The sequence below is a fragment of the Rhagoletis zephyria genome, unplaced genomic scaffold (genome assembly GCF_001687245.7).
Source record: "Rhagoletis zephyria isolate East Lansing unplaced genomic scaffold, Rhagoletis_zephyria_1.1 Rzeph_scaffold_00085, whole genome shotgun sequence".
Classification (NCBI taxonomy): domain Eukaryota; kingdom Metazoa; phylum Arthropoda; class Insecta; order Diptera; family Tephritidae; genus Rhagoletis; species Rhagoletis zephyria.
The window spans coordinates 353151-380070 of NW_016157169.1; the positions used below are offsets into that span (position 1 = coordinate 353151).

At 36.7% G+C, this 26920-nt stretch overlaps 1 protein-coding gene and 1 long non-coding RNA gene across 7 annotated transcripts in view; one reads left to right on the forward strand and one right to left on the reverse strand.

The window, feature by feature from the left end:
- Positions 1-26920, reverse strand: part of Ufd4 (ubiquitin fusion-degradation 4-like) — a 61421-nt gene that overhangs the window by 18034 nt on the left and 16467 nt on the right. For 4 of the 6 annotated variants that reach the window (XM_017629990.1, XM_017629967.1, XM_017629975.1 and 1 more), the window contains 5 exons: positions 23514-23653; positions 21648-23397; positions 7784-8084; positions 7285-7503; positions 6776-6811 (listed from right to left, as the gene is read on the reverse strand). In XM_017629990.1, the coding sequence (XP_017485479.1) occupies positions 6776-6811; positions 7285-7503; positions 7784-8084; positions 21648-23397; positions 23514-23653 (2446 nt within the window). The remainder of the gene's footprint in view (positions 1-6775; positions 6812-7284; positions 7504-7783; positions 8085-21647; positions 23398-23513; positions 23654-26920) is intronic. The other 2 variants (XM_017630005.1, XM_017629996.1) reach the window with 1 other exon arrangement.
- LOC108374054 (uncharacterized) lies at positions 8973-14973 on the forward strand. The gene is made up of 2 exons (XR_001849017.1): positions 8973-9177; positions 14755-14973. It is a non-coding gene; the product is annotated as an uncharacterized LOC108374054 (long non-coding RNA).

Here is a 26920-nt window from a genome sequence, read left to right on the forward strand (position 1 = left end):
GTTTTCTGTTTTAAAACGCGTGAAAAACTATCTCAGATCTTCATTGAGCGAAAACAAACTGAATGCTCTTGCGTTGCTGACTATAGAGTCAGATTTGTTTCTATCTATCGATTGTGAAGATATTATCCGCGAATTCGCAGCTGAAAAATCAAGACGTAAAGAACTGTGAAAAAGAAGTGTTTGAAAGAGGGTTTTTGTTGAATACCTTATCCATGCTGATGTCGAATTTGTTAATTCCGTTATGTATTTCATTATTAACGAACTATATTGTAATAAAGCACTGACAATAACAATCATATTTGATATATATATATATATTTTTTTTTTCGTGAAAAAAGGGCGGCAAGTTATGAATTGCCTAGGGGCGGCAAATATTTAAATACGCCACTGTTTATAGGGTAAAGTTCCAGGGAAACAATTAGAGGATAGCGTAACGCATTTTTCGGCGAATATAAAATAAGGATCGGCAGTCATTTTTGCATACTTAACTGAAAAAAATGTCTCTTTGGATTATGACGATCTCCAGTAAACGAGCGACCTATAAAAATACTACTAAGGAACATTATTTTCTGCTACGATTTTTCATGTAATTTACTCCGATTTAAGCTTGCCGGACTTCTAACCCTGCACGCCATTTATTTGAAATCAACCGTCAAAGTTAACTCGAAATGCTCAATGTGGACGATTGTGTTTTACAAAAAAGCCTTTTTTCATTTAACAAGTTAAATGGGGCCAATTTGAACGTAATATTACTCTCCCAAAGAGAGAAATTTACTACGTTTTGCGCGAACAGGAATTATCCAACTTTTGCAAGTTTCACTGGCCGCTGGCGTCCACGGTTGCATTTCGAGCATAATAAATTGTTTAAATTATTTCAGGTGGAAATCAAAACAGGACCTAGACGTATATTTCTTCTTATTCTGACTTTCTTCAACATACGCTTCAATTTCTTTGTGGAAGTCACTGCCGGATTCCCCATAACGACAGTGGTGTCGACTGCGTTCCGATTACGAATACTGCCTTTTCAGCCGAGTACATTTCAAATGTTTGGAAATAATTAAATTAATTAAATAAACAAATATTTCATACTTCTTTCATTAGTAAATCGCAACAAGATTGATCATTTTTAAATTTAACGAACTTGTCGATTCAAATTGATGTTGACAAAAATGCAACCGTGTGCCGCAGTCCTGCTTGCAAATTCTGACTGGCAAAAATTTTCCCAGCACGAATTTGCAACTTCCCCTCCAAATGAATTGCCAAAATTGAGCTCTCTTTTACTGGGTTTTTGGCCAACCCAACACGATTTGGTAACAATTGGTACCAACTGGTACAAGTTTTTTGCATAGCGAACACACTTTTATAATTTCACATAAATCAAGTACGTTCACATTTTTTTTTCATAATTTCTATAGCACGTGTACGTACGAGTGTATGGTTTGTACTTGATTTCAAAAAACAAATGGTTGCATACGTTAGGCATTTTTTCAAACTCATGTTGCCCTTAATTTCAGGTCTATCTAGTGTTTTGCTCTCATTGAGCAGACGGGACTGCAGTCATATTGTTGGACTGTTAACTGGTCAATAGACGTGCCACATACAAATGGCTTAGATAGGCGTACATGACAACACCATTTGCCCAACCTGTCTTAGAGAGAATGAGACTTTGGAACAGTTTTTGTGCTTCTCTCCCACCTTTGCAAGAATTACGTATGAGGCAAGGGTGCGATGTGTTGCATGTAGTCTGAGTGATGTTTTCTCAATTGCTCGCTGATTCCGAAAATCTAGTTAATTTTTTATTCTATGGATAAGATTTCGAGATATTTTCAGGTGTACATGGCATATGAGTAATATTCATATGACCACTTATTACTTCTTTATTTATTCAACGATTTTCTTTATTGTCAACTTGATTTTTTTATTTTTTGTAACAGAACAGGCTTTAACACAGCTTTGAATGTGCTAAACGTGCGCCGAGGTGAGTTAATACATGTGGCTCCCAATTTAAATATGCAACGTTTGAAACTTTTATATTATTAAGAATAAGGGCTTTTTCCTCGCTATAATCACTTTTTCAAAGGTACAATAGGCAAAAAAAGGCAAAAACAGGCAACATTAAATGTGTATATATGGAATCAGGGAAAGCTAAATCGTGAACGTCCTTAATCGGATGTACTCTACCTCTTTAGCAGAAAAAAAGGCAATTTCCATAAAATCCGTTCCCTAGTTATTAGATTTGCAACTTCTCGCAAAACAAGAAAAACATTACAAAAAAGTTTAGGAAATTAAAAAGTACTATATGTCGAACTAGAGACACGGTTATTGTGAAAATCCGATAGAGGTTTTAAGTGTCCGCTTAATAGATAATAAAATCATTGGTCAAGAAACACACACACAAGCACACAATAGGAGAAACTAGTGGACCCGCATTACGATAAAACGCCAAAATTTAATATAGCTTTTTAAACAGGTGGCAACATTCTTCTAAGACATATTGCAATGCTAATCAGCCGTATAAGCGATAAGTATAATTAATAATATAATTTCGTCTAAATCCGTCCAGCCGTTTCTGAGTGAAAACAGGGCTCGCATGGTGTCTGTTTTTCATTCCATCAAGCAAGTTTCAAATCACCCTGCACCGCTAAAAAAGATCCATCTTCAAAAACTTAAACCTTATTCCACATTTAGAAATCAAGTTCTTTAATTGACATCTCATTTTTGAAATTCGAAAATGATTTTTTACAGGTGGGAACCCTCCCACATGTAGTTTGGAAATAAACCCAATAGATACTGTCAGGAGCTAACAGCCCTTCCAACAGGCCTTCTTCAGATTCAAGAGGCCTCCACTCTGCTTTCCTTTCTCCTTTCTTTTTTGTATGGAGCGGCACAAATTGAAGGCCTTCTGTTTTCGCCACGCTTAGAAGGGCTTCCAGAAGGGCTTTGGTAGGACGTATTTCAGAAGGCCTTTGTAAGAGTTCTTATAAAGCCGCTTCTTTAAGTCACAAAAATCTTGCTTCTTTAAGGTATTTATTTAAGGTTCATATTAAATATGTTTTATTGCAAACTAAAATGCATGTTTAAATTAATTTGTAATGAATTGTAGAATCCGTGCAGGGAGGCACTTTCTTCTTCCCTTCTTGGGTAGACCTTTTAGAAAGGCTTCAGTTAAGAAGGCCAACCTATATTATCTTCTGGGAAGCCTTTCGATTGATATCCATCTTTTAACGCTGTGCGACAAGAGCCAAAAAATTGCAAAACACACGAAACAATCAATCTACTAACGAAAGTTTTACATTCCGACGTCATGTTTTTTTTTTTAAAGGACTTTCTAATTCCGAGGATATAATTAGTTCAAAAAATTCAGTGTAACGTTGAATAACAATATGGGTACTAAATGAAATAAAAAATTCGATTGAATTGAAAACAATTAAAGTTTTTTGGTTCACAAGTACCAAATGGTATTGAAAAAAGCCCTCTTAGTTAATTTTTTTTTTTAAGCTAATGTAGTTAGAAAGATGAAATTCAAGGATATCATGTGCATATTAGTCCTAAACATTATATTTTTTTAGATATACATGTATTGGAAAATTTCAAGGATATTAAAGGATAATGTTTGTCGAACTTTTTTGAATACTCAAAGCCCACCCCTTTAGCCTTTCTGAGGAGCGCGCAGCGGCAGCTCTGCCTGCTATATCAATGGGTACAACATTTATTATAGCCGGAGTAGGAGTGCCCTACTGATTCCCATTAAGGCAGCTATTTCCACTCTTTTCAGCGGCTTGACGATAACAGCCTCGTCAAGTGCGTTCCGCCAGACGAGTACGCCACACAATAAAATTGGCTTAATTATCGTTTCATGAACGCAAAGGTCAAAGCTGTGAAGCTGTGTTTCAATTTCGTGTTTTATAAAGCTGTTTACGTTTAATAAAGTAAAAACTTAAAAAAAAATTTTGAATAAATGTCTGGTGCATTTGTAAATTTAATTAATGTAACTTAATATTCTTAATTGCATATGCCGAGTATTATGTTGCATATAATATTTTGTTATTGTCAATTGATTTTGTTTATCCATAACTACAATTGTTTTGAGTTCGTTCTTTTTGTCTTTTTGTAATTTCTGTTGTTTCATCATTGTCACAGCTGTTCGCGTTGTGTTTATTAAGTGTCAAAATACAGTGTATTTAAAACTGTTCCGTCACATAGCTTTCAAACTGATATTTACCAGCTGATTGGTTCTCTGATACATCGTTTTCACAACTTGTTAGCTTGTTTGCTTCTAGTATTTTATATAAACCTAAAACCAATAAATAAATATCATTTTAAACATGTCGTGTATTTACACCAATTGCCACGTTAAAAGCGACTCCCACGTGTCATGCTGGCTCTGTGATGAGATTACCTATATCAAATATGCTGGTTTGAGCGGTAGGGTTTTAGACGCTATTAATAAGGGAAAGGGTCTTCGCTGGTCTTGTCAAAAATGTAGATCCACCGAAGTTGGTGCTTGGGAGAAATTTAAGCATTATGAAAAAATTTTAAGTCTTTCACATGTCTCGACAACCCTCTACACTCTGAGGACAGCCGAGAAAATAAATGTAGGCGTGTTAGTGTCCACCTAAAAAAAATAGTCTACTCAGAAAAATCCTCCATCCCAGTCCTTGGGACTTATAAGTCTTGTCATGCTCTCAGGCATTGGAGCCTCCGATATCTAAAGCTATATCCACTAGGTCTATATCTAAAAATAACAACGTCAATCAAACCGTTGATTTAACAGTGTTGCCATCAACATCTGAAGCTGCACTGTCTAACATAGTTCCTCCGAATAACACGGAATCCCGCATATCAGACATCATTACCAAAAAGTTGATTATAATTCCTCCGAGAAGATCAATCTTTGTCTCTAGATTTGCTTTAGACACTTCTTCGGATGATATAAAGTCATACATATCGACTAAAATTAAAACTAAAGATGTATTTATTCGTAAATTTAATTTAAAATACCATCGCGATATTTCGTCTTTTACTACTTAATAATTAATTTGGGCCTAACGGGGCGTTTGTTCGCGAGTTTGACTACATATAAACCTAATAAAAGTAATAATAACGTAGCTAAAATTTCTAATCTTAATTCTGATTTAGAAAACTAGTTCTGAAGTCAACTTTAAGTATTTACTGTCAAAACGTTAGAGGTTTAAGTACCAACGATGTTCGCATGTTTATATATATAAATACATACTACATTATTTTGTTGCTATACTATCTATTTCTCCCCAACATAAACATATGTACATATGAAGCGTAGACGCGAATAGCATTGGAAAACTCCCGCTTCGGATATGGGCAGTTTCAGTGGTTAGCGTAAATGAACATAGCGACAGAGGATTTTTAAGCAAGTTGCGAGAAGCATAGACAAAATTTCGATGAAAAAAAAAATCTGAAATACGGAGTTCTTGAAAAGTTTTTTTGAGATAGAGCGTTTTCGAACTGGCTGCCGAGATAGGTCGATCTTCCACTCAGCAGTCGATTTCCTCTCTCAATAATTGAAATACTATCTTTAGCGTATCCAATCAGCTAATGAATTTGATTCTGTAGCTGAATAGTTTTAGATCTCGACACTTAACAAACTTCTGTTTCCACGACTCGGCACAAAAAAAAAGTCGCGTACGTCATGCGGACTGCGCCCCTCGTGTCGGTTGGGCGGGAAAGGAGGGTAAAGCCATTGGGATTAATTAATTAATAAAGCCAATGATTAACCTTCGGCGAGAGAGGCCAGCGCATGCCAATGGCCCCTCTACAATAATATATGGCGTTCTTGACTCTTTCCTCTATGCTAGTTTTTCAGGAAAGCCTGCGGTCAAGGATCAAGCCCAAGTACCTGCCGAACTGAAAATGGATTTTATGAGAAGCTTTTTCTATACACTCGGAGATTTGCCATTGCCTGCAAAAACGTTTTTCTAATTTAGATGGCGCCATAGATCGAATCACGAGTGGTAGTACCCACTTCCAACCACTCAGCGCCACAGCGGTCGAAAACTAGATTAAACAATAGAACATAGATACATATTTGATTGAAAAAAGAGCATAGTCTAATTTTTTTTCGTTCGAATATAATGGTTATTCTTGGACTTAATTAATCGATATTCAATTTTTTAATCACATACGTACATATGTAAGTATGTATGATCAAAAAGAAATTAAAACCCAGAAAAGACAAACAAGCGTTGTCGTAAAAAGTAAAATCATAAAATATAATGATTTAGATTAAAAAAAAAACACAAAATTGGCAAAAAACTTTCTGGCCCCAATTTCTTTTCAAGAATAAAACAAAGATTTATTTACTTTTTGTATAACTTTGTCCCGCAGCATGAGGCAGGACTTTCGTTAATTTAGTATGTATGCTGCATGAATGATAGGGACATTCTGATTGTGAAGCATTGAAGGCATTAATCAATTAGTAATGTGTTCTATGAATAAAACTGCAAGTTGTAGCCAATTTGTATCAATAACTAGTTGTGAGAGTGAATATTTGCAAACTGCTTTTAATGCGTTTAGAAACTTAAATAAGGAGTAAAAATGTTTATATATAATAAGTTAATATATACGACAAAAAATAATTGGAACGAATTAATTAGTTATAGGTCAACCAAATAATTTACGAGACACACTAACAAAATTTTAATGCAACGCAAAACGAAATCAACAAAACAAAAGAGCAAAGCTAAACGAAAAATGAGGAGCGTAAATAAATGAAAAAAGTAAGATATATTTCTCTCACCTTCACTAGTAACAGAATCCATGTCACGACCCCTTCCTACGACGTAAAAACACAGGTGTATTGTTTTTTAATGAATTGAAATTAAATGATAAATCTATACAGCCTAGTGTTATATGGATATAAAAAAGTCATAGTTCAATGCGGCTGAAAACGAAGCTGAAGCCGAAAAAATCGCTACCGAAAATTTTCTTAATTTAGTTTTTAAATGTTTTCGCACGTATAAACAAAGTGTAAGAAAATAGAAATGAGATAATTAAAAGGAAACAGTTAAATGCTGGGATAAAATTATGTTCCAAGGTACATTAGATTACAATTACGCCCATGCATGGAATTTTTTTATTTTATTTTCTAGTGACATTGTGAGCAAACTTTCAATTAACGATTAGTGCTTACCAAACGCACACACTAGAAAAAAATATTTAAAATTTTTAACTAAGCGTGTACCTCATTCGTTCCCAACTTAAATATACATACCTACATATCTACATATGTATGTAACATTCACTTACCTGAACTGTCATTGCCGTTTTCAGGACTTCCACTAGAATACATTGTAGCCAACTTGCCGTCGAGTATAAAGCGAAACCAGCCATTTGAACCATTCGAGAGCTCCAATGCTGCCGAGTCTGACCACACATACAAACAATCGCGCCCACGACAGATGCTCCACTCGTGCCAATGGTATGCCTTGCCTTGTAGTATTTCCTTAGCATCCTCCATAGCATCTTCTGTGAAGTAAAATGTACAACAATCAAAAATTTGTATTCTGTTAAGACACAACATACATAAATTTCATTAGAAAGATAGTAATTTGTGGTTGCAGTCAGATTTCAAATTTTAAAACTTGATATTTTAGATTTAAATACAATCATCGTGTAACTTTAAAATTGCACTGCAAAAACATAATTTTTTCAATAACGCAAGCAACTGCGTTATGCTGCAATTCATAAAGCTTGTGATATATGGCACAACGCACATATTCTGAACATACAGCTCATTTTTAAGTACCTGTAGATGTAGTTGAAGTTGTTGTTTGTTGTTGCAATTGTTGTGTTGAACTGGTTATACCACTGCTGCTACTCTGAAGTTGCTGATCATCCGCACTGCTAGCGGTGATTGCACCAGCTGCTAAGTGCACCACTGCGCTGCTTGCTGTTGTTGTATCAGTTGATTCATTTTCGGGCTCCATAAGAGCCTGCACTTTCGAAAATACGCCGAGACGAGCAAAATGATCCAAGAATTCATCCTGTGTTTTACTCATCAACTCTTCAATGATATTAAGCACAACTAGATGTCCATCATCGTCATCCTAATTGAAAAGAAAAAATATTTAAATTCTTAAGTTACTATTTATTATTAATTCAAGACATGCAATTTTTCAATTGGATTTTACCAATTTTTTTATAACAGGAATTTATATAATTCATTAAAAAAATTGATTACACTTATGGAATTAAATTTTTTCGTTCATACTGAAATATTAAAAGTGAATTAAAAACAGTTTTTTAAGCCAAGCTTTTATTAGTGGTAAATATAAAAAAGAAAAGTCGACCCCCGTACCACCTAACTGATAAATTTTTCGTGGAACATGGCTGACGATGGCCGTATCGTCACTTTTACTGACGATGGCGATATTCAACATAGGGCGGAGTATCTCGACTCCTGCGCCACCTATCGGGCAAAATATTTGTGGGGCTATTCCTTTTCATGTAAGTAATATACATTTTAAATACAAACCGAATCACACAAGAAATACGGGGTTTACAAATATCTAGTCTCCTCCTGCGCCAGTAATCGGGCAAATTTTTTGTGTAGTTAGTGTAAGAAATCTGCATTCCAAATATGAACCATATCGCACCGTAAATACGGGATTTTCAAATATCTCGACACCTGTGCCACCTAGCGGATTACTTCATCTTTCATATTGCACTATCATCGGGCGCTGAGCTAAGTTTGAAGTTTCAAATCTCTAGCTCAAGGGAAGTCGGTTAAAAATTTATTGCAAAGTTAAACATAATAAAAGCTGGTAAAACGATCATAAGAATAATATGTAGACAACTTCAACTTTCATTGCGATTATCAGCTTAGTTTCTCATCCACCCATGTTTCTTTTATCGTCTAGCAATCGAATTATCGACTGCACATTTTTTTCGATACCAATTTTGATATCTATACATACATATATATTAATACATTCGCAGCATAGCAGCCGAGGGTGGAGGTTACAATTCATCTCTAGTGGAACGTCGACTATTCAGGAGCATTTATAAGTGTTAAGTGTTAAGTTTTATTGTATCACAGTGCAGTAATTGTGTTTTTATCAAGTGTTTAGAACTTTTTGAGACAACTCTATAATTTAGAGGACAACTTAGCGTGGCATCAAGTTTGGCAAATTTCTGTGGGTAAGTTTCTCAGTGCCGTGTATATATATATAAGTGAGCTAGAAGGTTGCAAAGCAGCATGGCCGACGCTTCGGCGTCAGAGGCTTTAGATATAAATGAGTCTGACTCTATGGCTGCGAATTGGTTCGAAGTCAGTAGAAATCAGAAAAAATTAAACAGAAAAAGAATAATTAAAGGTTGTAATATGGAGAAAAAAGACTCCGAGACGGACGAAGACAGTGCAAAATTAGGTACAGTTAGGAAGAATAATTAAAAGACAAAGACGGACGAAAATAACGGAACGCAAATCCCGCTACAAGGTATGATTGTACCAAAAGGCACGTACGCCAGGCTATTAGAAAAGCAAGCGGAAAAAAGTGGAAACGAAACATCAACGGTGAATAATGAAGGCATTAAGTACAGTGTGCGATACACAAACGTACATAGGGGGGACTTTTGTGTTTTAATAGACACATCAAAAAGCTCAATGTGTAATAATGACAGAATGCGAAATGGTCTTTTCCTGTGGGATAAAATTAGAAATTTTCAGATAGAGGGTATCAAAAATATTAAGGCTATAGGGAAATCTTTATACAAAGTGTTTTTTGAAACGTACGAATTAGCAAACAAGTGCCTTGAAAACCAATATTTGACCAAAAATGAAATGAAGCCATTCATTCCAAGAAATTTTGTTGAAACCATGGGGGTTGTTAGAAATGTGCCGCTGGGCTTTTCTGATCAAGAAATTCTAAGCAACATCATATCAGACATAAAAATGACATCAGTAACTAGATTAACTAGACGGGACCCAAATGATAGAGAAAATTTTCTGCCAACATTTTCGGTCAAAATTGGTTTTCAGGGACATGAGCTTCCGGAAACAATAAACCTATTTTATGTTAAGCTTAAAGTGCAGCACTATATTCCGAGGGTAAGACAGTGCTTTAACTGCGGAAGGCTTGGCCATACCGGGTTAACCTGCAAAGCCAAAAACCGATGCATTGTTTGTGGAAAAGAGGAAGGATGTAATAGCAACTGTAAAACCAATACCAATAATTGCATTCTATGCGGGAATGAAGGTCACAACTCACTGAACAAAAAGGCATGTGAAGTGTGGCAGAAAGAAGAAAAAGTGCTGGAAATTATGACCATAAAAAAATCTCAAAAAAAGAGGCCTTTGACATGTATAGTTTAGAAAATAGAGCAAATCGTTTTTCGCTGTTAGATTTTGAGGAAAACTTTCCGGACACTCTTTCCAATCACAATCCAGTCATAAACAATGATCAGGTAGTTAACCAAAGATTGACAAAAAAGAAGTATAGCCAAGTAACGCAGTACAAACCCGCAAACATGCATACCGAAAAAGAAATGAGCAATGTAAAAAGAAAAGACACAACTAAACAGCCTGTCTTCCTAAGTGCACAGTGGGACAGAGTGACAGAAATAGAGAAACTGGTTAGCTTACTCATTAAAAAGTTTGAAATAGATCAAAACGAACCCCTAGTACAGTTGTTAGAGAAAATTTGCAAAGTCAAAGTTAGTGACAGGATTACACCAACTCCCACAAATGAACACGAAAATCCTACAATATAATATTCAAAGCCTTAAGGCAAATAAGAGCTATTTAGACCATTTTAATAACAGGCACGACATAGACATTATATGCCTTCAGGAAATATTCTCACACGATGAATCGACAACAAATCACAATCTTATAGGCTTTAACCTACTAAGAAAGACTAGGTCGGATGGTTATGGAGGGGTAGCTATCGGCTTCAAAAAAGGACTCAAATTCACGAAAATTAAGTATAACAGCAAGATGGATGTATTAATAGCTAAGACCACTAGCCTAAACACTAACATAACCATATGTAACGCATACTTACCGCCTAGCCTTAGACTCAACGATTTCTCAACAGAAATAAACCGCTTGTTAATATTTCTGAGTAATTTTAGAAATGTTATCCTACTAGGGGATTTTAATGCCAGATGTATCAAGTATGGCGATCAAATTAACACACCTAAAGGCGTTTTGCTAAGCTCGAGACTGAGAACGCAAATTTTCTATGTCTAAACGATGGCACCAAAACGCACGTATGTAATGAAAGAAATGCGGGATCAGTACTAGATCTTACCTTCACCAACTTAGAAAAAGAGAAATTAGAATGGCAGTGTTCACAAATCAGCATAGGAGGCAGTAGGCATTTCCCGGTTCTGACCACACTTAAAGATATTTACAAACTCCCAAATTTTTTTACCCCTAAAAGTAGCTTTATTAATAAAGTGAAAAAAATCACGTTTACTAACCTAAATCAAATGCAGATAGATGTTAAAGAGGCCAGGGAAAGCGTAAGCATAGATTTAAACATAAAAAGATGGCAGCCCAAGGCATGGTGGAATGAAGACCTAAACAAATTATTCAGACTACATACGGCCAACAGGAAAAAAGCGAACCTTACAAATAATATAGAGGACCTGGAGGCGTCCAGATTAGCGACTGCAGAATGGAAAAAGGCAGTAAAAGAGGCAAAGAGCAGCAGCTACAAGAGAAGAGTGGAAGAACTAAATTGCGAACCGAACACCAAAGCTGCCTGGAACTTCATAAACAACGTCAAAGGAAGAAAATATACAAACCAAGAATGGGCCTCTGAGGACAACTTAAAATATTTGGAACACATTAAAAACCAGGTAAGAACAGGCTCCACCACACGAACTAGACACACAGCAGGCACAGACAGTCAAGAATCGACGAACGTGACAAATTTAAATTTCACTGTAGAAAACTTTTTGCCTAAATTAAACAAGAAAAAGTCGACAGCAGGAGGACACGACAACATCACGTTCCAAATATTGAAAAACTTATCAGTAGAAACTCTACAAGAATTCCTGAAAGCCCTAGAAAACCAATTTAACAAAAACGAAGTTCCAGACACTTGGAGAAAAATAAAAATAGTACCAATACCAAAAGGGAACAGTGACCTAGAAGATTTTCGCAATTTTCGGCCCATATCACTGATATCTGTGGTTGCAAAAAGCCTCAACTTGCTCATCAAGGACGCCTTAGCAGAAGAAGTCGAACAAAAAAACATCATCCCTCCAAAAAGCTTTGCTTACCGAAAAACCCGATCTACAACAATGTGTCTGAATGAGATGTTACATCTAGTGGCCACCAGCAAACACAACAAGGAAAAAGTGGTCGTTTGCCTCCTGGATATAGCGGATGCATACAACTGCGTTGATCTCACAACTCTGCATCAAACATTGGTAGACCACAACGTTAACACAAAAATTGCAGATTGGATTCATAACTTTTTCGTATCACGGCAACTTAGTTTGGGAAAACATACAATAGAAGTAAACAACGGACTGCCGCAAGGAAGTTGCCTTTCACCAACACTATTCAATATATATACTGCTAAACTTCACAACATCAACGAAGAGAAAACTCAGCTTTTCCAGTTTGCAGATGACCTGGCGATTGTGGTGCACAATAAAGATGAAAAAACAGCCATTATAAAACTAGCTTCCAAAATTGAGGAAATTCAGGCGATTTTAAACTCTCTACACCTAACACTAAACCTCAGTAAGACGAAATTTATGCTTATGACGGCAGGAAAAAGAAACAGATATTGCATAGAGGTAGGAGGCCACAAAATAGAACAAGTACACAATATCAAATGGTTAGGTAGGACAATAGATGCAAATTCCACGATTAAAGAACATATAGGCAAGATCAAAAAAGACACAACTCCAGGCAAAAATCTACTTGCCAAATTAACGACGATAAAAGCAGGGTTAGTACCGAATATAGCCTTGAATCTCTTTAAAGTATTTGTAAGATCAAAAATTGAATACGCGAATACCAGTTACGCCAATGCATCGAAGGGATATAACAAACAACTGCAAACAATAGTGAATGAACCTCTAAGGCGCTGCCTTGGACTGCCTCCAAATACTCCTACACTGGCCAGATATGCGATTGCGTGTGAACTCACTCCATTGAAAAGAGCAGAATGGCTAACAGCAAAAGAACTCACCAAACAATGGTTTCTAAATCCTAGATTAAGAGCGGAACTGCTTAATGGTCAAAAGGTAAACTCTAGCTACAGTCATACCTACACCAAATTTAGGGGAATCTTTAATAAAATCAACACCAATGTAAAGTACAAAAACAGCCTCAAAATAGAAACTAGGGGTTCAGAGTTAAAAAGGTCAAAAAACAACTACTCTCACATACAGCTGCAGGCTATATATGCGGAAAAAAGGCTTTTGCACAAAAAGACGGTTTTAGAGTGATATCCACTGATGCATCTGTTGGTGAAGGTAAGATCGGTTGTGCAGTTTATGACTTTAACAATAATGTTTCCTACCTATACAACATCAACGACAATCTCACCTCCACTAGTGGAGAAATTGTAGCTATTCTTCAAGCAATAGAACTGGCCAAGAAAAATACATGGAAAAAAATTTTAATTTTCTCAGATAGTTTGGCAGCAGTCAAAATGATTACTCACAAGCAGTCCCAAAACTTTCTAATAGCCGAAATCCATAACCAGGTTAGTAACTCTGAAATAGATAAACTAATCATTAACTGGGTACCAAGTCATGTAGGTATAAATGTCAATGAAAAGGCAGATATAGCGGCCAAAATAGCACTAGTACATGGCAAAGGTCTTACTGTAGATTTAACACCCCAGGAAGCCATTAGGAAAATAGGGTGTATGTTATGGAAGGAAACCATACAAGAGGTTAAAAACAACTGCATCAACTGGGACCGAGATCTAATCGACAGCATTACGGCTACTGCACGGAAACCGTGGTTTAAGACCGAAAAATATGGACTCAGACCCTACGATATCAAACTCATCAACAGACTAATGACTGGATACACGTACAATAAATCCTTTTTACACCTGATGCATAGCCACATTTCAAACATGTGTAATAGTTGTAACATCATAGATACACCAAATCACGCAATCTTTGAATGCTCCAAATACAGGCAACTGAGAGACGATTTTCACATTTTTAAAAAATTTAATAACATAGACGAAGTCCTTACGACAAAAAATCCACAACATTTTCAAGAACTTATTTCGTTTATTTACAAAGCCAAACTTGACAAAGCGCTTTAAAAGTAAAAAAAAAAAAAAAAAAAAAAAGAATTGAAAAGTATAGTACAAATTTGCAATCCTAAGACTGAACTAAATTACAATGCGTCTAACCATTGTAAAAATCGCTTAGATACATATATATATGTAGCCAAAAGCACCCATCCATGTAATAATAATCATACTAGATGTTTTCAGAAAACTAAAAATTAGCATTCATAACAATGTGATCTATTTTTAAGAAGTACCCATATAATACATAACAATGTACTAGTCATGACTTAAAATAGGCTGTGCCAAAAAAAAAAAAAAAAAAAAAAAATTAAAGAATACAATTTTATGTAATCAATGTAAATATCATTTACTCTCATATATATACATGTCAATCAATGAACAACATCAAAATGTACAACAATCATAAACATTCACTCAAATGTACACTAATACATCTCATATTATTTTGTCTAATCTATCGTTATCGATTAAGAATGCTCATAAAATTATACATTTCTCCTTGTCAACGACTACCTCCACCCTACCACAGCTGCTAAGGACAACGAAATTCCAAACTCAACCAATATAAATCACATCGATTTCTGCAAAATACAACACACCCGTGAATAATCTGGCACTGTAAGGGTAGCAATCAAGCCCTGCCATCAGCACCTTCGGAAGGGAAGGATTCCAAAGTCACAAAAAAAAAAAATATATATATTAATAAATATCTTTATCGAAAAAAACTAATTGTATCGATATATTTGATTTATCGATAAAAATTATCAGTAAGTGCATACCTACTACATAATATGTATATATATATATTATATTGAAATTTGTATCAAACTGTTGAGACAGTTAAGCCTAACAAATCCCGCATTGGTTTCTTGACTACTACTGATGGAGCTACGGCAGCTCCAGTTAATGATACAATTCGCTGTTACAACTGTTTGAGGAACGATGGGCCACTTGCATCAAGCTTGCCCAAAACGAGGTTGGGTTGCTGCCGTTGAAGATCCCCCGAAGGGCTCGGTCCGGTACTTATAACAGCTCATACCAGTGATGGAAAAGTAGGCACAATAGTGCCATTTTGGCACAATCATCCGGCACAGTCATAAAATACAGAAATTTAAAATAAAAGGCCACTATATGACAACAAATCACAAACCACATTATAGATTAAAAAAATACAAAAAGTGAAAATTAAAAGCACTAAAAATTAAAATAAGGGGCGTGAGAAATATTTACAAACCGCTGAAGTCTATTGTGAATACGCAGTACGAAAAGTAAGTTTTCGCAACAACAAGCTTAAAATTCAGAATTTTTAGAAAGATTCTAAGTTTACAGTTTTATAGTTCTTTAAATAAAAGTGCAAGTTTCTGCAATATCGCGATGATTTTTGATATTTTTTTCCGACGGTGTCATACATTTTCATCCATTAAAAAATTTTCGAACACACTTTTTATGGAAAAGAATGCATGAAATTGAATACTTGGAATCTCCTTAAAAATTCTGAATTCAAAGTTTGTTGTTGGGAAAGCCTGCTGAATTTTTGTGCAAAGTTTGAACGAAGTCTGATGAGGAGATGTGGTGATCTCCGAAATAGTGCTATAACTTCTACCGCTTAGACTTTGTTGCTTTTTCAATTTTTCCTAATAAACAATCGTGGTACAAAGCTCAATAAAAATATTAAAAAAGAAATGACGATTTTTGTACATATATTGTGCTTATTAAGCTATAAATTAGACTTTTATATAAAATCATTCGAAAAATAATCAATGAACAGTATAGGCGAACTGGTTAAAATGTCTCACTGCTATTATTTCGCATATAGGTACATATGTACATATACATACATATGTGTGTAAAAATGTCATAATACCTATATTTCGGTGTATTCCCCATACGTAATTGGAATTCTGTGTAATTTTACTATGAATTTATGTATATGTCTAAGGAATCCTTCATAAAAGTGATTTACTGTAATAATTTAACTAATTAATAGTTATTATATTACTTCAGTGATTTAAAAAATATTATTTCTAAAAATATATTGTTCTTAAAACGCCTTAAAAAATTTAATTTTGTTGCACTTTCATCTTGTTTTCGGCACTGTTTTTGAAGATCCCTAATGATAATTGTAAGGGGGAAGTTTGGGGCACCCTCTGTGATATCATATCATTCAAAATTACTTCAGATAGAAGAAGGGATGGTGCGGCAAGTTAGAGCTCATCATAAATCCTGCCAAACCCGCCATCATTTTCTCTACTAGGAAAAGAGCCCTTCCGGACATGAGGGACATAACCTTGGAGGGGGTCGTGGTCAGCATCGCCACCGAAGTGAAATATCTGGGACTAATCCTAGACACCAAACTTCTGTGGACGCGATCACTTCCAAGGCTACGAAAGCTTTATTGGTGTGTAAGCGTCTGGCGGGAAAATCGTGGTGTTGTACGCCTAGGATCCTAAGATCATGATAGTACAGCCATTGATTACCTATGGGGCGGTAGCTTGTGTTTCAAGAACTACTCTAGCCACGGTGAGACAATCACTCACCAAGCTACAACGACTGGCATGTGTATGCATAACAGGAGCGGTGCGCACATGTCCGACGACGGCGCTGGAAGTAGTCCTTGAACTCGAGCCTCTTCATATAACCATAGAGCAGGCAGCCAAAAGAAAAAAGAATAGTCTTTGAGAAGAGATTCAAAATAGAGCTTTGCAGTAAAGCAACCTGGAGTGTCTCCGCTTTCGGATTTCTGTTCCTATGGGGAAATATCCGAGCATCTTTCAAGCAGAAGTTTACGCCATCTACCTATGTGTGGATACAATCATGAGTAGAGGGTATAGAAACGAGAGTCATAATCCTAAGTGATAGCCATGCAGCACCTAGGGCCCTCATATCGTCTGAGCTCAAATCGTCGCTGGTCCTGGAGTGCATTGAGAAATTTAACTCCCTGGGTAGACACAATAACACCAAGTTAGCGTAAGTACCTCGTCACAAGGCAGTAGAGGGTAACGAGGCGACTGACTATCTCGCAAGAGATACTCCAGTTCCTCATCGAGCCCTTCCTAGGAGTTGGTCCAACACTCTAAAAGAGGAGCTTAGGATAGAGAGGATCACTATACGGGATCTAAACAGGCAAAGTTCGTCAGAAATGCGTCAGGAAAAGAGTTTACTGGGAGGTCATAACAGAAGGCGATTCCAAAGATTAAACAGACCTCCCAAAAGGGCAGCTTAGAATATTAACAGGTATCCTCACAGAATACTGCAGGGTGAGAGGCCATTTATACAAGCTGGGGATATGGTCGAGCGACCGTTGTCGGTTTTGCGACTCTACCAGCGAAACAACTCTACACATCCTCACCGAATGTGATGCAGTCTGCAGAAGACGTGAGAGAAGTTAGGCACAATGTGGCCACAGCTTAGGCAATTCACACCCTATACGCTAAGGTACTGCTGAATTTTCTCAGAGATTTAGGTCTAGAGGAGGTATTGTGAAGAGTGGAGGGCACAATAGACCACTAGGTTGCGATGCAAACCTCATTTTATTATCTATCTATCTATTGTTTTCATAAGTATGTATTTATCGAGGTGCTATTCGATTACGATTACCTATCAATCAGGCCGATTCCCGTTGGCGTTGGCATTGTTAAAATTGTAATGAAACAGCGAATAGAATTTACCGACAATCGGTTCAATTCGGTTCTTAACAATGAAATAACGAATGCTTCTATGTCATTACTAGGGGTCGGAATCTCATGCTAATGCATGTTTTTTTTTGGGCATATTCAAATAGAAATGGTTAAGTTATCTTTATGAATAATGAAATTTCCGTTAAAATGGCATTCAATCATTAGTGCATATTCATGCATTTTGCATGCATAAATGCATGGTTTTGCATATTTCTCAATAAAATACCTGTTTTTGCATATTTATTGCTCATATTTCAGTATATTTTACAACAAATGCATACGGTTTTCGCATATTTTTGCTTTTTTTGATTTACAACTATTTAAATTTAGTGCGAAATCTAGAATTAACTATAATTTTTACCCAAATATTCATCTGAATATCTTCTTTAAAGCACTCACTTGTACCTATGTTAGATTTCAACTAGTGGAGGACTGAAGGATAGAGGCTTTATCTCTGATCAATACCAAATTACGCTAATATGGGTCTCGGGACATAGGGACATTTACGGGAACGCGACAGCGGCTCCGCCCTGAACGTGTCCCACGCAAAAATTACCGAAATTTATTACTTCAAGGCCAAGCAGAGGTGGAATCGGCAGTTCTGGGTGTCCTACGACACATTTTAAACCAAAGCTTTTAGGAATGAGCTATGAAGATGCCTGCAAATTAACTGCAGCGTACACAGGGAACTGGCACGTTGAGTGCATGCCGGACGGATAGGACCGTCCTTCAATAGGTTAGGAGACAGTCGAACACTTGCTGGGCGAGTGTCAATCCCTCGCAAGGATGAGGCTAAAAACACTCGGCAAACCATTCCTGTAGAATATTTCAGAGTGTAGATGCCTCTCTCTGTATGACGTACTGAAATTTATTAAAACCGCCAAATGTCTGTAGGTTACACGAGTTGCGGAATCAGAATGGCAAATTTGCTAATTGCTTGTCACCAGGGTGACAATCCACTTAAACCAACCAACCATTCATTTGAACCACTATTAAACTATCAATGTTTCTATTTGCACAAGATTGTAACAGTCTGCTTGATTATAAACTGATTTTACACATACCTAAATATGTATTGTATTTTCAAGTTAATTGTTTTCGTTATTTTCTTGTTAAAATACGTGTTATTTCCCACCATGCAAAACATGAGTAATAGGCAACAATCGTCAATGGCAACAAATTGGCGACTCACCGATTTATTGCCGTAGTGAGAAATCGGCAACATCATTTCTTTTATGTCGTCTTAGGAATATGTTTTCAAAAATGCCCAAACTGATGAACTGCGCGTCATCAGGATTTTTCAAAAACATCTAATTACTGCCCAAGATAGGGTTAAAAAAAATAGGAAGCCTCCTAGCGACGAAAATAATCAATTTCGTTTTCAAATTATAAGTTTGTGTTCAAAAACAAATAAAATATTCAAAAAGAATAAAATTGTGGGGAGAAAGTGTTATTCAAATATCGCCTGTAGCAATAATAAAACGACTCATTCGGGTAATAAGAAAACGACTCGCCCAGGCAAGTTGCCTTCGGCGGACGTTTTACAGCGACTGGTAATAAGAAATCGATACGATGGCGATATTGTCGGCAATAAATTTGTTGCGGAGGGCGACAAGTTTTCTTATTGCCGGCAACAAATATTGTCTGGTGGGTAATTTTTGTGCCGACAATAAAATATTAGTAAAATATTATATATATAATTGGATATTTTACTTTTTTATAGCGCATATTTTTGAACTTTGAGGGCATATTAAATGCGCATATTTTCGATTTTTTAGTGCATGAGATTCCGAGCCCTAGTCATTACTATCTTCACTTCAAAATGAAAAATTCCGAAACATTTCTGATAAATATTCGTATTTTTTAAGAGTTAAGAAATACGCAACATAACCGGGAGAGGGAATTTGTTTTTTACCCAGCACTCTTCAGCGACTCAGAACATTTTAATTTTTTTTTAGTTGAAGATATCGCTTTGAGAAAAGTAAACCTCGTTCCGTAAGAAAATTCTTTATCAACCAAGGAAAAATCACTCACCAGATGATAAAAAAGCGATAATCTGTTTAGTGCGCTCTTGTCTGGAAAATTTATTTATAATTAGGAAAATTTTTGCGTGAAAATTTGTGGGTAGAGAGGTTCATAGATGTGAAAGGGACTCTATTTTTTTTTGAAAAATTCTGATTTTTTAAGTTTTTTATAAGCAAATATATTTTTAAGCAATCTTTTTTCAGAACACATTTTCTCTTAAAGTATTTGACGAAGGTTTATGAAATATTTTTTGGAAGCGTAGTGACATTAGAGCTTTAAAAAAATATTTTTATAATTTAGAAACAAATGTATATTTTGATTATTTTTCGGTTTTTGTCTTTATTTAGTACATTACACTAGAAGGCAAGTGCCTACTTTACCTTTTTCTGTATGTAGGTTGTTAGGTCCTAAAAATCCGTTCCCTGGTAATAATGTTGCGTGTGAACTCCAAAAAAATTGAATTAATGGGATTTTTTTAACACATACCTCCGATGCAAAACTTAACCTAAAAATTTCTTAAAAATGCCACAAATGCTATTATTATTATATAAGGTTATGTTAAAAGTCGCAAATATGAGCCAATTGTTAGTTGCTTCTGTACGCGCTTTCTAGTGAACACGTTGCGCGCATATACGGTGAGCGTGCATGGTTCACGATACGTGCGCGCTGTGACAAATGTTGCTGTAAGTCAAAACCAGAAAAGATGTAACAAAATTTTTGTTTACAAATATTTTCTTCAATAAATACAGTTTTTGAAAATATAAACGAAATGGAAAAGAGACATTGAGAACATATTTTTAATGCAACTTGAATATTTATGTTTAAATTCAAAAAAATTCTAAATTATAAAAATACTTTTTTTTTAAAGCTCCAATGTCATTACAAAAAAAAATTGTATAAACTTTCGTCAAATACTTTAAGAGAAAATGAGTTTTGAAAAAAAGATTGCTTAAAAATATATTTGCTTATAAAAACTTTAAAAATTAAAATTTTTCAAAAAAAATTCTCAGAATCCCTTTAACATCTATAAACCTCTCTATCTCCAAATTTGCACGCAAAAATTCGAGCTTGACTGAAATACGAGGTCCAGTTGAGAAATTTTCACCCATATATTATTGAAAAAGCCGAAAAATAAACAAATCGCAGAAGTGGTTAAGAGTATCGTATGTGATCGTTTTTTAATATCGTGATTATTTTATTATGTCAAGACGTCACACCAGTTAAGTTGCAACCGCGCATTGAGTGTTGCCACGAAGTTTGGAATCTGTGCAACCAGCCCAGGAATGGATTTAAGAACCGAAGACGGAACTTGGTTTCAACACTATGAACCTGATGGAAGCAGGGGCCTATGTACTGGAGAAAAGATGTCCCCTAAGAAATTTTAGCGGTGTCGCGATTGGCGGGAAAAATGTTAGTTGAAATTTTTAGGCTTTTTAAAGGGTTTTATTTGTCGATTATAAAGAAGGAGGAGGGAAAATAGACCCGCACATATTAATTTTGTATTCTATATTTTCTTTTCAATTCACTACTTCATAAAATGATAATTCTCCGTCCCACGTTTTAAATTAAGTGAAATAAATAAATTTAGAATCAAAAAATGTTTTTTTATCTGCTACTAAATGAGTTTTATGTATAGATTTAACAATTCTCTTTCCTTACATACCTCATTGTCCAGCACACTAGCCACCACCTCCACTAATAACGTTCCCAAATTTTGTGCATTTACGCCGGTCACTGCTACTGGCTCCAATTGCATTTGTGGTTCACATAGTCCTTTCAACACTCCCGATTGTGCATACTGCACCATTTTCTTGATAAGTCCAAGGCTGGCTCGACGTACGCTGCCTAGCATTGTACCCTGGAAGGTACGGCAGAATACAGGCAAAAATAATTTCAAATAAATTGGTGCCATTTCCGGATCGCCACGCGGTTCCAGTGTGCCATTATCATCGGCTCCATCTTTGTTTGCGGCCAAATTGCCAGCAGCCATCCATTCACCAGGTGACTGCAGTATGGCTGCCACCTCACGATGACCATCATCAGCACGCTCACGTGCCTTATCCAGTGGGGTTTTGCCATCTTCGTCGCGCAAATCTGGATATGCGCCATACTTGAGTAGTACTTTAGCTATGCTGGGGCGACCAAAGCATGCAGCATAATGCAGCGATGAACTGCGCTGTCCCTTATTCACGTCAGCACCCTTTTCGCACAAATATTCAACCATTTCGAGTGTGCCAAAAGCAGATGCCCAGTTTAGTAAAGTCTGACCAACATCATCCATGCAATTGACATCTATGCCACCTGATTCGATAGCCTCTTGTAAGGCTTCCGTGTCCTTCGACCGAATGCAATCAATTAATTGGCGGTGTGTACGCTCAGCGCTTGAATCATTGCGACGCACACGCGATGCTAGTTGACCTTGTGCACCACCAGCTGCACCGACACGATTCAATGCCTGTCGCCCCTCAAACAACAACAGCAATAGTAAATCGGCCAGACGCATGCAATCTAGAACGCAGCGCTCATCACCTTTCAAAGCACGTTCAATTGCATCGGGCAATTGAGATCGCAATATATCGTGAGTGATTGCTGGCGATCCGCGGCATAGAGTCGACAGTAAAGATATAGTTGTGGAAATTGACTGTGAAGAGCGTGATGGATCGCTAGTTTGGGCTGGTTTGCTTGGTGTGGTAATCGTTGTGGAAACGGCATTTAAATTATCATTATTAGTACCGCTGCCACTACCAGGAGCCGATGTGGAAGCACCAGAAGTTCCTCCCGGGCTGACAGCTGTCGAAGTTGATGTATTGCTAACAGGCCCTGCAGCATTTCCCAAACGTTTTAACAATTCTTCGGCAAGTCCATACTCGGCCAATGGTGCAGGATCGACCCACTTGCGTGTGTAACGATCAGCCACTGAGGCGAAACATTTCAATGCACCATCTGCTACCATCGGATCCTCGTGTTGCAGTAGCGTGCTGAGACTTTCTACACAATTCTGAATGCACGGTGCATTCGGTTCGACTTTGGTGCAGAGGCGTGACACAACCGCCATAGCGGAGTGCAAGGTATCCTTATGTACTTGTGAGCCACAATCACGGATGAAAGAGAGCACACAGTTAAGGCCGCCACCATCGAATACAGCACCTGCCTCACGGGTACAAATTAACTCCAACACCTTAATGCACTGCTCGGCTAAATCGCGTGAAGTACGAGATGACAAATCGGCGACAACTAAACGATTGCAGATTGCTTTAATGGCACCATCGATAGCCACAATGCGGCGTGTACATTCAGCCGATACATCCAGATAGTAAGTTATAGCACGTGCTGTGACTTCAAGTACGTTTTCTGGTGCTAGATCATCCAGAAAGATTTTACAAAGCGCTGGTAAAAATGTGCGTGGTGGACAACTACCGAAGAAGATGTGAATTCAATTGGGTAAACCATTAGAGACATAAAAAACAGATGAAAGGCCATAAAGTAGAGGGAAATGAAAGGAGAAATTCCAATTATAGCGCTTACTTACCTTTCGAAACAACGATCGACGTTATCGGACATGAGGAGAAGCATGCAAAGTTGCTCGAGGGCGATCAGTTGCATGTCACGCTCATCGCCCTGGCCCATGGAAAGCCATTCTAAGAGAGTTTCTGGATCAACGTCTCCCATCTGCAAGTGTACAGAGAAACAATTTTAATTTTGTATTGAAATTTTGAAATATTGAAGTAAGAAAATTTATGTATTTATATAAACAACTGCTTTTGCTATAATGAATCATTATTGAATCATGTAATGCCGAATTTCCACTAGGCATTGAAATGACAAAAAATTTACACCATTTAAAAAAATGCCATGTGGGAATGAACTTAATGACAATTTTTTTTAATGTAATGACACGATTATTTTGTAATGCCTGACTTTGTCATTTGTCATTTTTGCCATTTAATGCCCAGTGGAAATCCAGTATAAGTTTTGTACATATCTAGATATATGAAAATTATATGAATACAAATAATATCAAAATTATGAATACATAGCAGAGTCGGCATTCGTGAAGGACCAATATCGAGTATTCCTATCCTGTGGGACCCTCTGTTTAATTTCTCTGACTTTTTAGGTTGTTTGATCTCTATTTATACACCGATTTCGAAATTATCCACGGTATTTGAAATTTTCGAAGGTATTTTTTTTTCTGGGTTTAAATGAATGGCAAGGACTAGCTTGTCCCCACAAGGCCAGGTTGTTCCTTCGAATTACAAGCACAAATCTTGTTAGTTTCTACACGACACGTCTGAAGACGTTGAAAGTAACTACACGAGTCTGTAGTTTGCCTCCAAAAATGCAAGGTTGAGATTCTTCGTTGACTTCTATAGTATCTGGCCTAATCCACTTTGACGATAATGAGCAGCGGGATGCTTGGTGTAAATCGTTCAGTCGGTAGATGACGTAGTTGCTTATGACATTTAAAGACATGATGATTGTGCGGTATGTGTGGCAATGCAAGTTCATTATCAAGCAGGCGATAAGAACGTTGGACGGATTGCAAAGGAGGGTGTTGTTAAAGAAAAACGTTCATTCTAAATTGGTTATCTTATTTGCTCTAACCAGCATGGATTTTTCAGAGGCAGATCAACTGTAACAAACTTTACTGTTTTTACTGAACACTGTTTCGTGACCTTTTGTGAAAGCCTTAAAGCGTAAACAGACGGCAGCGCTGATCCGGATCAACTCGGGAATTAACTGCAGTTGATCCGGATTAAGTCCGAGTTAATCCGGATCAACGCCGTATGTTTAAGCTTTTAGACAATTACCACGTTTATGCGACAGAATTTATGAATTCTTCACTTAATGACTTGAAAAATGGAAATTACGTATTTTGAAATAGGGTTGATTTCTTTGGCTTTATTTGAATTTTGGGCAAAATCAAATTGGTACCAGGCATTGGTCCATATATTTAAATTGGTTTTAATGTACTTGTATTAGGGGTGGGTATTCCCTTAAATTGTGTAAAACTCGTAATTTTACGGGGTTGTTACGGGAACGCCCCGTTTTGCAAATGTGTAAATAGGTGCGTAAAGTGACTGTTTGACATTTTTGTATTTCATAATAGCCCGTCACACAGTGCCGCCTAATAATGGGCTAAATGCAACTCCATTTCTGCATTAAGAATCTAAAAGCAACCCTGTGTTCTTAAAAATTTCCACGATTCGAACATGGTTTAATGAGTAAAAGTCGCAACACTGCTTTTCGCGTATACAGTTGCTAGCTGCGTTTCAGTGATCGCCGATTGAGAATTCATTTATTATTTTACATTATTTGAATAAAGAAAAGTTACGTAAAGTCAACATCGATGCGATGGTGATAGATCTGGATCATTTTGTGATCAAATCTGTTGCGTTTTGTTTCCTAATTAATTGAGGAAATTTTAGTTGGCAGCACCGACAAATGAATATAAACACAAACAAATTTTAAAATTTCTTTTTTCCTCTTCAGTAGGGTTTTTGCACATTATCTTCTCCGTGTTTGACTGATCTTCTCCTCCGATTTGTGGCGTGCGCCTTTATGTTGTCACACAAAGCGGAGGTACTTACAGTTTTACGGAGACTCCGAACGGCGATTGTATTTTTATGAGAAGCTGTTTTTTATGGCAGAAATGCACTCGGAGGTTTTCCATTGCCTGCCGAGGGACGATCGCTGTTAAGAAAAAACCTTTTTTTCTATATTTTTTTGCGATGTTGCTTTGACCAGCGCTTGAACCCAGGTGCTGTGGGGTGGAAGTGCGCACTGCTTACCACTACACCACAGCGGCCGACACAGCGGAGAAGCTCGGCCAAACACTAACATATGTGTAAGCGCCAATCTATTATTATTATTATTATTATCTTCTCCGTGAGAATTGATCGTGATAGATACAGATCTGAATAAGCGACTGGAACACGGCTGTTTGTCAAAAGCATACGATTTAGAGCTCGCGTAAATGTACATTTGCTAAATGCGATAGCTCTTCGCTCTTCGAAAACATGTTGGAAAGTGCTAAATGTTGTATTTTAAATGCAGCAAAAACTAAGCGCCAATCTATTATTATTGTTACTATTACTATTATTTTTTTTTTTCAATATTATATCATCCATTTTAGTATGAAATGTTCCGCACCTCCGCGACACTGGAATTTACGAAGTAATTTTACGAGGTGCGCGTAAACTGAGCTCCTTACAAATTTTGACAGTTCTTTTACGAGGATTTTACGAGTTTACGCGGAATACCCCTATTAAGTTCAGACGGAAATTTAATTGAGTAAATTAACCTTTTAATTGAGCTACCGCTTTTCGGTGCTCACACACGGTCAGCTGCTACAGTGATGAAATGTTGGTAAAATCGTACCTTTATTTAGTTTGAAAGTACATTCGGTACAAACGCACCAATTTAGGTACATTTGGAACGACTCAGAAGATAAATTAGGTAGGCCTTCTTAATTAAAGCAATTCTAAGAGGCCTACCCAAGAAGGGCTGAAAAAAGTGCTTCCTTGCTTAAGTATGTCCTATAAAAGCCCTTCTGGAAGGCCTTCCATGGGTACCGAAAGAAGAAGCTCTTCAACAAAACAGAAAGGAGAAAAGAATGTAGAGTGGAAGACCTCTTGACTTTCAGGAAGGCCTTTCGGAAGGGCTTTTAACTCCTGAAATTATATACTGGGGAAGTCAAATAACTTTTCAGAAAATCAGTTATTATTTTTATTGACATTTCAAAGCATTTTCTGGTGTGGGTAACTTGTCCAATAGCCTCCCTCCTTTGTGAAGGGGCATACAAATGATATCAAAGTAACGTAAATGTAGTTGATTATGCCAGATAGAGAATATTTCTTTTTAAAACGTCAGATCGAAGAGCTCGGAGGAAAGGGATCCACCCTTTCGAAAACATAGTCTTCTCTCCAACTACTC